The sequence below is a fragment of the Phytophthora infestans genome, genomic scaffold (genome assembly GCF_000142945.1).
Source record: "Phytophthora infestans T30-4 supercont1.16 genomic scaffold, whole genome shotgun sequence".
NCBI lineage: Eukaryota > Oomycota > Peronosporomycetes > Peronosporales > Peronosporaceae > Phytophthora > Phytophthora infestans.
Window position 1 is genome coordinate 156498 of NW_003303743.1, and position 12444 is coordinate 168941.

Here is a 12444-nt window from a genome sequence, read left to right on the forward strand (position 1 = left end):
CGGAGACGATCGAAGTGACCGACGTCAAGCCTGAGGAGACGACGGAAGTGACGGAGGTGACGACGACTGAGATTGTCGAGGAGACCGTGGAGGAGACCGAGGTGACGGAGGGCAAGAAGCCCAAGTCAAAGAAGAGCCGCAAGCCGAAGCGCAAGCCGACTGCGGGCACGACCGAGGAGGAGACGACGGAGGTGACGGAAGTGACGACGACTGAGATTGTCGAGGAGACCGTGGAGGAGACCGAGGTGACGGTGGGCAAGAAGCCCAAGTCAAAGAAGAGCCGCAAGCCGAAGCGCAAGCCTACTGCGGGCACGACCGAGGAGGAGACGACGGAGGTGACGGAAGTGACCACCGTGGAGACGGTCGAAGTGACCGAGGAAGTGCCGGCCACCACGGAGGAGACGACGGAGGTGACCGAAGTGACCACGGAGACGATCGAAGTGACCGACGTCAAGCCTGAGGAGACGACGGAAGTGACGGAGGTGACGACGACTGAGGTTGTCGAGGAGACCGTGGAGGAGACCGAGGTGACGGAGGGCAAGAAGCCCAAGTCAAAGAAGAGCCGCAAGCCGAAGCGCAAGCCGACTGCGGGCACGACCGAGGAGGAGACGACGGAGGTGACGGAAGTGACCATCGTGGAGACGGTCGAAGTGACCGAGGAAGTGCCGGCCATCACTGAGGAGACGACGGAGGTGACTGAAGTGACCACGGAGACGATCGAAGTGACCGACGTCAAGCCTGAGGAGACGACGGAAGTGACGGAGGTGACGACGACTGAGGTTGTCGAGGAGACCGTGGAGGAGACCGAGGTGACGGAGGGCAAGAAGCCCAGTCAAAGAAGAGCCGCAGCTGAAGCGCAAGCCGACTGCGGGCACGACCGAGGAGGAGACGACGGAGGTGTACGCAAGTGACCACGTGGAGACGGTGGGAGAGTGGAATGGAGGAAGTGCCGGCCACCACGGAGGAGACGACGGAGGTGACCGAAGTGACCACGGAGACGATCGTAGTGACTGACGTCAAGCCTGAGGAGACGACGGAAGTGACGGAGGTGACGACGACTGAGATTGTCGAGGAGACCGTGGAGGAGACCGTCGTGACGGAGGGCAAGAAGCCCAAGTCAAAGAAGAGCCGCAAGCCGAAGCGCAAGCCGACTGCGGGCACGACCGAGGAGGAGACGACGGAGGTGACGGAAGTGACCACCGTGGACACGGTCGAAGTGACTGAGGAAGTGCCGACCACCACGGAGGAGACGACGGAGGTGACGGAAGTGACCACCGTGGAGACGGTCGAAGTGACCGAGGAAGTGCCGGCCACCACGGAGGAGACGACGGAGGTGACCGAAGTGACCACGGAGACGATCGAAGTGACCGACGTCAAGCCTGAGGAGACGACGGAAGTGACGGAGGTGACGACGACTGAGATTGTCGAGGAGACCGTGGAGGAGACCGAGGTGACGGAGGGCAAGAAGCCCAAGTCAAAGAAGAGCCGCAAGCCGAAGCGCAAGCCGACTGCGGGCACGACCGAGGAGGAGACGACGGAGGTGACGGAAGTGACCACCGTGGAGACGGTCGAAGTGACCGAGGAAGTGCCGGCCACCACGGAGGAGACGACGGAGGTGACCGAAGTGACCACGGAGACGATCGAAGTGACCGACGTCAAGCCTGAGGAGACGACGGAAGTGACGGAGGTGACGACGACTGAGATTGTCGAGGAGACCGTGGACGAGACCGAGGTGACGGAGGGCAAGAAGCCCAAGTCAAAGAAGAGCCGCAAGCCGAAGCGCAAGCCGACTGCGGGCACGACCGAGGAGGAGACGACGGAGGTGACGGAAGTGACCACCGTGGAGACGGTCGAAGTGACCGAGGAAGTGCCGGCCACCACGGAGGAGACGACGGAGGTGACCGAAGTGACCACGGAGACGATCGAAGTGACCGACGTCAAGCCTGAGGAGACGACGGAAGTGACGGAGGTGACGACGACTGAGATTGTCGAGGAGACCGTGGAGGAGACCGAGGTGACGGAGGGCAAGAAGCCCAAGTCAAAGAAGAGCCGCAAGCCGAAGCGCAAGCCGACTGCGGGCACGACCGAGGAGGAGACGACGGAGGTGACGGAAGTGACCACCGTGGAGACGGTCGAAGTGACCGACGTCAAGCCTGAGGAGACGACGGAAGTGACGCGAGGTGACGACGACTGAGATTGTCGAGGAGACCGTGGAGGAGACCGAGGTGACGGAGGGCAAGAAGCCCAAGTCAAAGAAGAGCCGCAAGCCGAAGCGCAAGCCGACTGCGGGCACGACCGAGGAGGAGACGACGGAGGTGACGGAAGTGACCACCGTGGAGACGGTCGAAGTGACCGAGGAATTGCCGGCCACCACGGAGGAGACGACGGAGGTGACCGAAGTGACCGCGGAGACGATCGAAGTGACCGACGTCAAGCCTGAGGAGACGACGGAAGTGACGGAGGTGACGACGACTGAGATTGTCGAGGAGACCGTGGAGGAGACCGAGGTGACGGAGGGCAAGAAGCCCAAGTCAAAGAAGAGCCGCAAGCCAAAGCGCAAGCCGACTGCGGGCACGACCGAGGAGGAGACGACGGAGGTGACGGAAGTGACCACCGTGGAGACGGTCGAAGTGACCGAGGAAGTGCCGGCCACCACGGAGGAGACGACGGAGGTGACCGAAGTGACCACGGAGACGATCGAAGTGACCGACGTCAAGCCTGAGGAGACGACGGAAGTGACGGAGGTGACGACGACTGTGATTGTCGAGGAGACCGTGGAGGAGAGCGAGGTGACGGAGGGCAAGAAGCCCAAGTCAAAGAAGAGCCGCAAGCCGAAGCGCAAGCCGACTGCGGGCACGACCGAGGAGGAGACGACGGAGGTGACGGAAGTGACCACCGTGGAGACGGTCGAAGTGACCGAGGAAGTGCCGGCCACCACGGAGGAGACGACGGAGGTGACCGAAGTGACCACGGAGACGATCGAAGTGACCGACGTCAAGCCTGAGGAGACGACGGAAGTGACGGAGGTGACGACGACTGAGATTGTCGAGGAGACCGTGGAGGAGACCGAGGTGACGGAGGGCAAGAAGCCCAAGTCAAAGAAGAGCCGCAAGCCGAAGCGCAAGCCGACTGCGGGCACGACCGAGGAGGAGACGACGGAGGTGACGGAAGTGACCACCGTGGAGACGGTCGAAGTGACCGAGGAAGTGGCCGGCCACCACGGAGGAGACGACGGAGGTGACGGAAGTGACCACCGTGGAGACGGTCGAAGTGACTGTGGAAGTGCCGGCCACCACGGAGGAGACGACGGAGGTGACCGAAGTGACCACGGAGACGATCGAAGTGACCGACGTCAAGCCTGAGGAGACGACGGAAGTGACGGAGGTGACGACGACTGAGATTGTCGAGGAGACCGTGGAGGAGACCGAGGTGACGGAGGGCAAGAAGCCCAAGTCAAAGAAGAGCCGCAAGCCGAAGCGCAAGCCGACTGCGGGCACGACCGAGGAGGAGACGACGGAGGTGACGGAAGTGACCACCGTGGACACGGTCGAAGTGACCGAGGAAGTGCCGGCCACCACGGAGGAGACGACGGAGGTGACCGAAGTGACCACGGAGACGATCGAAGTGACCGACGTCAAGCCTGAGGAGACGACGGAAGTGACGGAGGTGACGACGACTGAGATTGTCGAGGAGACCGTGGAGGAGACCGAGGTGACGGAGGGCAAGAAGCCCAAGTCAAAGAAGAGCCGCAAGCCGAAGCGCAAGCCGACTGCGGGCACGACCGAGGAGGAGACGACGGAGGTGACGGAAGTGACCACCGTGGAGACGGTCGAAGTGACCGAGGAAGTGCCGGCCACCACGGAGGAGACGACGGAGGTGACCGAAGTGACCACGGAGACGATCGAAGTGACCGACGTCAAGCCTGAGGAGACGACGGAAGTGACGGAGGTGACGACGACTGAGATTGTCGAGGAGACCGTGGAGGAGACCGAGGTGACGGAGGGCAAGAAGCCCAAGTCAAAGAAGAGCCGCAAGCCGAAGCGCAAGCCGACTGCGGGCACGACCGAGGAGGAGACGACGGAGGTGACGGAAGTGACCACCGTGGAGACGGTCGAAGTGAACTAAGATAGTCCCGGCCCCCCACGGAGGAGACGACGGAGGTGACCGAAGTGACCACGGAGACGATCGAAGTGACCGACGTCAAGCCTGAGGAGACGACGGAAGTGACGGAGGTGACGACGACTGAGATTGTCGAGGAGACCGTGGAGGAGACCGAGGTGACGGAGGGCAAGAAGCCCAAGTCCGCGTCGGACGCGACTCTGATAAGCTCGTCGACCGAGCAGAAAACGGACGAGGACGGTTCCGCCGGCGCCACGGTGAAGACGGAGGTGTTCCGTACGACGGGCGCGAACGGAAGCATCATCACCAAGACGGTTCGCACGACGATCCGTAAGCTGACTACTTCCAGCGGTGTGGTGAAGCGTAAGATCGAGGTGCAGACGACGACGGTGACGAAGACGGCGTCGGGTGAGACGAGCACAACTGTGGAGACGGAGACCCGCGAGGAGATCGACGACGACAGCCGTGCGATGAGCGCTGTTACCACGAGCACGTCCGCGTCGGACGCGACTCTGATAAGCTCGTCTACCGAGCAGAAGACGGACGAGGACGGTTCCGCCGGCGCCACGGTGAAGACGGAGGTGTTCCGTACGACGGGCGCGAACGGAAGCATCATCACCAAGACGGTTCGCACGACGATCCGTAAGCTGACTACTTCCAGCGGTGTGGTGAAGCGTAAGATCGAGGTGCAGACGACGACGGTGACGAAGACGGCGTCGGGTGAGACGAGCACAACTGTGGAGACGGAGACCCGCGAGGAGATCGACGACGACGGCCGTGCGATGAGCGCTGTTACCACGAGCACGTCCGCGTCGGACGCGACTCTGATAAGCTCGTCTACCGAGCAGAAGACGGACGAGGACGGTTCCGCCGGCGCCACGGTGAAGACGGAGGTGTTCCGTACGACGGGCGCGAACGGAAGCGTCATCACCAAGACGGTTCGCACGACGATCCGTAAGCTGACTACTTCCAGCGGTGTGGTGAAGCGTAAGATCGAGGTGCAGACGACGACGGTGACGAAGACGGCGTCGGGTGAGACGAGCACAACTGTGGAGACGGAGACCCGCGAGGAGATCGACGACGACAGCCGTGCGATGAGCGCTGTTACCACGAGCACGTCCGCGTCGGACGCGACTCTGATAAGCTCGTCGACGGAGCAGAAGACGGACGAGGACGGTTCCGCCGGCGCCACGGTGAAGACGGAGGTGTTCCGTACGACGGGCGCGAACGGAAGCATCATCACCAAGACGGTTCGTACGACGATCCGTAAGCTGACTACTTCCAGCGGTGTGGTGAAGCGTAAGATCGAGGTGCAGACGACGACGGTGACGAAGACGGCGTCGGGTGAGACGAGCACAACTGTGGAGACGGAGACCCGCGAGGAGATCGACGACGACAGCCGTGCGATGAGCGCTGTTACCACGAGCACGTCCGCGTCGGACGCGACTCTGATAAGCTCGTCGACCGAGCAGAAGACGGACGAGGACGGTTCCGCCGGCGCCACGGTGAAGACGGAGGTGTTCCGTACGACGGGCGCGAGCGGAAGCATCATCACCAAGACGGTTCGCACGACGATCCGTAAGCTGACTACTTCCAGCGGTGTGGTGAAGCGTAAGATCGAGGTGCAGACGACGACGGTGACGAAGACGGCGTCGGGTGAGACGAGCACAACTGTGGAGACGGAGACCAGCGAGGAGATCGACAGTGATTCTGTGGGTCTTATGAATATTACTTCTGTTGTAGGCACCGACGGCACGAGGCGAAGTGTCGTGGAGACGAATTGGGAAGAAAAAACGGCTGTGTTGACCGAACAGCGTACTGGTAAGGGTTCTGCCTTGTGGAACATGAGACGCCGACGTCTTGTCAAGACCTGGCTACCTCGATTCGTTTCGTATGTGCAACGCCGTGGTCGTAGCCTGTCTAAGGCTATGCCAAGGAAGGAGCTGCTCAACTTTGCTCGTGATTTCTGCGACCAGAACTTCGTAAGCTTTGAGGATGGATTCTTCAATATGGGCACGTATGAAGAAAAGCGAGCTACGTGGACAATTGCGCGCTCGCTCTCGTTCCATTATCCTGGTGTTGCCGTTCAACAGTTGGGTCTGGGCGTAGTAAAGTTTCAGCGAACGCTGCTGATTGACGAGGTGTATCGCTCGCGCCATGGACCTGACGGTACTCCGTTAATGGAGGTGGAGTTCGTGCTCTCAGCGCTTCAAGTGGTACCGAAGAAATGTGCGTACTACGAAGACGTTCTGATTCTTGAGAACGGCGAAGTGCTGTTCCACGGAACCGGTGAGTCCCTGATCACTTACTTCCACGAACTTGGTTTCGTGTGTGCACCGGAGGTGAACGTGTCCGACTACCTGCTAAACCTGACTGAAGAGCAACAGATCCAACACCAAGTCACAATGATTCAAGGTTTCAACAACCAACGCCAGCTGCGCCGTAGCCGCATGTTCTCCGGATTAATGAAATACTCGGACGATATGGTGCTCATAACTGGTGGACCTGGTGCTGGCATTCCGTCGAGGACAAGTACTCCCGTCGGTAGTCCGGTGCGTAGTGGCTCGACCGCTAGGTTAAGCACGTCATACTCGCCTCTCCGGCGTCAACTGAACGCTCGCGAACCTCTGGGTAGGTCGCCGTACGGATCGCCGACGAGTTCTCCTGCGGGCTTTGCGTCACCGCATTCGACAAGCGCGACGAGGAGCATGAGGATCACCGCCTATTCGCCACCTAAGTCGAAGCAGACGACCAAATCTATGGGCATCTCCGGTGTCGGCTTCGCTTCGCCTCTGCCCACCAAGACAGCTCGCGGTGCCACACAGACAGCCACGTACTCGACGCCTGTGAGAAGCCAGTCGACTACCACAGCGGGCTCAACAACGACCCGCAAGATCACCGTCGAGGGCGACTTCACTGTGATCACGACGGAGCTCACGTCGCCTCATGGTACCAAGCGAGTGTCCACCACACGCCAACCTGGTTCCAGCACCAGTGCTGCCTAAGGAGACCATCTTTTTATATCGAAGCAAGTTTCTACATGACATGAAGTTTGCATGTTCTGCATCTTGAAATAATGCATGTTTATTATTATATTAAAATAAGTTTTTTTTTATTATCAAGCGGCAACAAACGGAACGTATCTGGGGAAGCGCGCTAAGACAACTATGAGCGGTAGCTCGACAATCCGGGCTCGGTCAATATTAGTATTATTGAGAAGAGGCACACGACGAAGAAGGACGATCTACCTGTCCAGCAACATTCTCCAGACTCGAGTCTGGCCCTACCTGACGAAGTTCCAGCTGGAGGATTAAACGACAGACAGACACATTTCTTCGACGAATCTATAAACCACCAAGTACATGTAGTAATTGTTCGTACTCCGTTCATTGTATCAGTCAGAACCACGATTTTTGCATACGAGCCCATTTCCACACACTTAGGGGTCAAACAAACAGGTACATTAATGAGAGCTTATGCAATGACCATCAGCTCGATCCGAAAAGGGACGAGGAGAGGCGGGTCTTTCTTGTTCGTAGCTCTTGTTCTCCAAATGCGAAGTGAGGAGTGGAGGCCACGTGTGTGGTTGGCAGCTTTTGGGGAGTTCACGTACCGGTACTACACCGGTAATACCGGTCACGGGTGGAAAACACAATTCCCTTCCTCCGCTCCGCTCCACTATGGTATACACCTTTCCACACACTTAGGGGTCAAACAAACAGGTACATTAATGAGAGCTTATGCAATGACCATCAGCTCGATCCGAAAAGGGACGAGGAGAGCGGTGCCCCCATTAATGGTCATGCAGTCACCCTCACTAATGCAGTGTTGTGTCCCCCCTTTGTCCAGCCACCATATTTGCTGACAGCGCAGTGACGGACTCCTTGCAGAGTCGAGTGTAGGTCTTGAACGCGTCCGATGCCCATCGGCCGTGAAACTGAATCGTCAGTGCATCCACGCCGGAGCGGTACATATGGGTCGCCCCGCCTGCGCGAAGGGAGTGTGTACTAAAGTGGCGAGGGTTCTTGCCGGTGCGGACGGCAGCACGCTTTATAGCTTGGGACTAATCTTCAGCTGAAACGCAGGCTGGGACTCCTCGGTGTGATATGAACACCGCGGCTGGAATGCTAGCCGGAAGACCTTTCCTTGCTTGAAGAAGTACAAGAGCTCCGAAAACAGGGCAAAGGAAGTGATGGCCAGAGCGTGAGAGCATTCTTGTAGTAGGGGTTCCGCCTTGGTTTGTCTTCGAACCGATCAACCGTATCCACACACCCTGAGCTTGCGATGGATCCTGGGTTGGCCTGCCCGTCGCATCGACAGTTATAATGTCTTCAGCTCGAAGTGCAAACCACTTGAAAGAACCTCCTCGGATTGACACGATCTCCGATCGACGTAGGAGGAAGAAGTACGCCAAGCACATCACCCCCCATAAAGCTTGCTCACGAGGTGTAGCCATCGTCAAGCTGCGAAAGCAGGCTTCCAGAATGTCGAGTGAAACCGGTTCCTTACGAAGCCGCGGTGTATCGAGACGGCTGATACCTTTGAGGAGCATGCGGATGTCTGGGTGTGCGATCGGGAAGTCGTAACCGAAAGCGGCGAAAAAGTGTCGTACGCCTTGAAGAGCCGCTGTAATGGAATCACTACGGATTGGACCGCCGGATCCGAAGCCGAACTGAAAACCGTGGAGAACGAAATCTGAAATATACTGCACTTTTCGATGAATGGAGACGTCGAGAAGATATGGGTGAGCGCCTCTGCGTGAGATCCAACTGGTCCACTTGCCTAGGGATCGACTGTACTGCACAAATGTGGAGTCGGCAACGGAGTGCGCGCGGAGATACACTGCCAGACGCTGGTTAGGCCTTGTATATCCACCGGCGGGGACACCTGCAACCAGCCGGAAGTTAGCGACGTAAAAAGATCCACAAACGACGCGTTAGCGGTAAGTCGGGAGCCAGCATCTGCTCGGACGTTGTCTGCGCCGGGTATGTGGGACGCAGAGAACCGGAGTCGAAAGGTTGATTCCCACCAACTTAGCAGGCGAATAAGAACTTGAGCCCTGGGATTGCGAGATGCCAATTTGTTCTGCCACGCGACGGCAGATGTGTTGTCGATGCGGAAGTGTACGTGCCGCGGCCTCCCAGTAATGCGAGTGTTTGAAGCCCACCTTGCGCCCCATGTATGCACAGCGAAAGCACACGAGAGAAGCTCGCGGAAGTTGATGTCAAAACCGTTGGTCTCTCCGTTGTTGAACGCCGCGATGAGATCACGCTCGGACGGAGTGAATTGGTACGTCAGTGCCTCCTTCGCGGATATGTCAAGTGCGCAGAGACCGAAATCTGAAGCATCCGTTTCAACCATAATGTCCGGAGGCGGAAGTGCGCTGAAATACGCTAGCGAAACGCCGTTCAGGTGAGGGGTGTGCAAAATCATCCACCACCACAGTAGGTCATCCTTCATTGTAGCAGTCACGGGGACGCTCTGGAAGCGGTTGAGCCGAGCCTCGCGGACCCGTAGGCGCTGTAAAAATGGTCTAGCGGCCCGAATACATGTTGCCACATGGCGTAGACTTCCGAGCAGGGACCGGTACCCCTTGCGGGTGAGTGAACTTGCGACGTAGGCGGAAGCTACGATTTTGCGGGCTTTGTCGATTTTCGCTGAAGGCATGGCAACAATTTCTGCGATTGTATCGAACTCGAGTCCTAGAACGCGCCGGCGCGTCTTCCAGGGAGTAAACTTCTCAGTGTTGATAGCATCGACACCCAGGACGGCGACCATGGCAAAACGGAGAGAACGATCCATGTCAACGCATGTGGTGTCAATGTCGGCAGCCACGTTAATGTGATCGTCTACCCAGTGATAGTTGAAGAAGCCACCAGGAGAAACTGCATTCGAATGACCGCCGTGAACATGAGAGATCGCTCCGCCAAATATCTCGTAAAAGCCGGGAGACCCCGTCCATCCGAAAGGTGCTGATAACTCGACGATCAATGCGTTTTCTTCTTTGATAAGACCGGCGAACAAGTACACACTGTTGCTGTGGATGCTGATGTGGCGGAAGGCAGATGCCACGTCACCTGCCATTACACGGACAGCCGCACTTGGAAAATCTTCTTTCGTTTTCAAAATTTCTTGCGCTACGGCATCGCAGTGGGCGTAGTCCGGCTTAGTAATGCTGTTTTGGTCCGTGCAGTCGTTGATCGAAGTACCATCCGGGTAGGATAAGTCGTGGATTGTGCGACCCGACGTGTTGGCATCTTCGCTTCCCTTGTCGACGACGCCGAACGGACTTATAATTACTTCGGGCCACTGCTCAAGCAGATCAATGTCAAGAACCAGGCATCTCCAGGCGTCTTGCTCTTTCCGGATATTCTTGCGCAAAATGTTGACGCGTTCTTGAGCAGAGCCATGATTTGGTGGCCGAACCACTTGTCTGGGTGGAGCCGCCCTTAACTTGACTTCGACTCCTTCACAAGCAATCTTGTTAAGTTAATTTAAGTGCTCGTAACCTTCACACAACTTGTTTAGGACCGCCGGAACGATGTTCTTGTTTGGGCGATAGTCCTCCACTGTTTGGCCTCGAATTAACTCTACGAATGCAAGTAGCGGGAGCGCCGACCGGCGTGCAAGGTCCGATAGAGCGTGCTGCAATGGTTGGTTAAGCAGGTAAACCGGGCCTTCTGCGCTTTCGTGCATCGCAGGGTAGTGTTGTTGGGGCATCTCGATGTTAAAACTGGTCATAACCTTGGTAAGCTCGGCATGCCGAACTTGTTTGTGCAGGTCTCGACGTATCCTTGCGTTGTCATGCGTCTCACTTGCTCTTTGACTTGATATTACAGGGCGAATCGTGCGAGTCCCTTCTCGGTCGACCGGCCTCTCGGTGGTACTAGTACGTACTTCCACAACACTACGAGAGCGATCTGAGTGTATACCAATCAAACCCTGCGGGTGGGTGCGCGAATGCATAGTCGGAGGAGTCAGTATAACCGTGGGTGACTGTGTAGTTGGTCCGGACTGTATAGTCGAAGAGGGCTGTATAGCTGTGGATGACTGTATAGTCGACCCAGACTGTATAGTCGCAGGGTGCTGTATAGCTGTGGATGACTGTATAGTCGGCCCAGACTGTATAGTCATTGGGTGCTGTATAGCAATAGGTGACTGTATGGTCAAAGGACGCTGTATAGCAACAGGTGACTGTATAGTCAAAGGGCGCTGTATGGCTATGGCCGACTGTCTAGACGGATCAGACTGTATAGTCGGAGAGGGATGTATATCCGTAAGGGTCGCCTCGCTTGTGACGAAGCCATCAGTCGCAACGGAAAGCGGAGGCCGCGGACCGGGCAAAGAGGCCACTTGCGGTGGGTTTTGATAGGCAAAATGACCCTCAAACACGCTAATTTCTCGCTCCCGCGCGAAATCGCTCCCCCACCGCTTCGCTCCCACCCTATCCGTCTCCCCGCGCTTCTCGTGCCGAGGAAGTGGCTTTTGCGTTGACGCCTCACTAAACTTGCTCTCAACCATTGTTTCTGCAGAACTTGATCTATTATCCTGCATTAGGTGGTTCTCGTACCGAAAGGATGCCGAGCTGCATTCCTCACGGCCCCATCAGCGACGCTCGCCTGGATTCGCGCGGCGCGACCCGTACGTCTCGTCGACCCACTGCTGTACTCGCGGAGGCAGGCGGTCCGGCCAGTTGTGTGCTCGCTTGTGGTTGCCGCAACGATCGCGGGTGCCTCCAGAACACGGGAGACCTGCCACATTCAGCAAACACGGTTCTTGGCCACGCCAGTTAAGCGAGATAAGACGTCGGATGCCGTCAGGAATCGCAGGTCTTCTAGCTTCGTCGCGTCGCTGGCGTCCGCCGGAGTCACGGGCAACTCTCCCATCGTTGTCTGCTGGTTGGCTGAGAACACTGAGGAGGGCCATCGCCCACAGCGGCGACTGGTAGTCAATGCCTCGCAGCGCCTCGCAGAAGCCCATCCACCACGGCGCATCATCCACTTGAAGATACCCCAGTGCCGTCCCGATGAACTTGTTTGCGTACATCAGTGTCGAACGAACGCGACCAGGAGTGTTGGCAGGATACAGCTTGCTTGTTCTTCGACACAAACGCCCGCAACCTCGACGTCAGCTTGCGCATGTGGTCGTACCACACCTCCTGGCCCAGTGCGTTCAAGCCGTGGATGGCGTCAAGGATATCTTCGTAGGAAGAGCACGTAATAGAGGCCGGAGGGAGCGTTGCTGAAGGACTAAAGTCGCTTGAGAAGTTGGCGTTCGTCGAGCCGTCTTCTAGGCACGCAATTTCGCTGCTCTCCTTGAAGTGCA

The 12444-nt window shown here is 57.7% G+C and overlaps 1 protein-coding gene across 1 annotated transcript; it reads left to right on the plus strand.

Annotated features, from left to right (window-relative positions):
* Positions 1–4901: 4901 nt before the first annotated feature.
* PITG_08659 (uncharacterized protein) lies at positions 4902–7231 on the plus strand (the record flags this gene model as incomplete). The annotated part of the gene is made up of 2 exons (XM_002902698.1): positions 4902–5855; positions 5934–7231. 2 exons carry the CDS (start codon positions 4902–4904, stop codon positions 7122–7124), a joined length of 2145 nt encoding a protein of 714 aa, XP_002902744.1.
* Positions 7232–12444: the final 5213 nt, after the last annotated feature.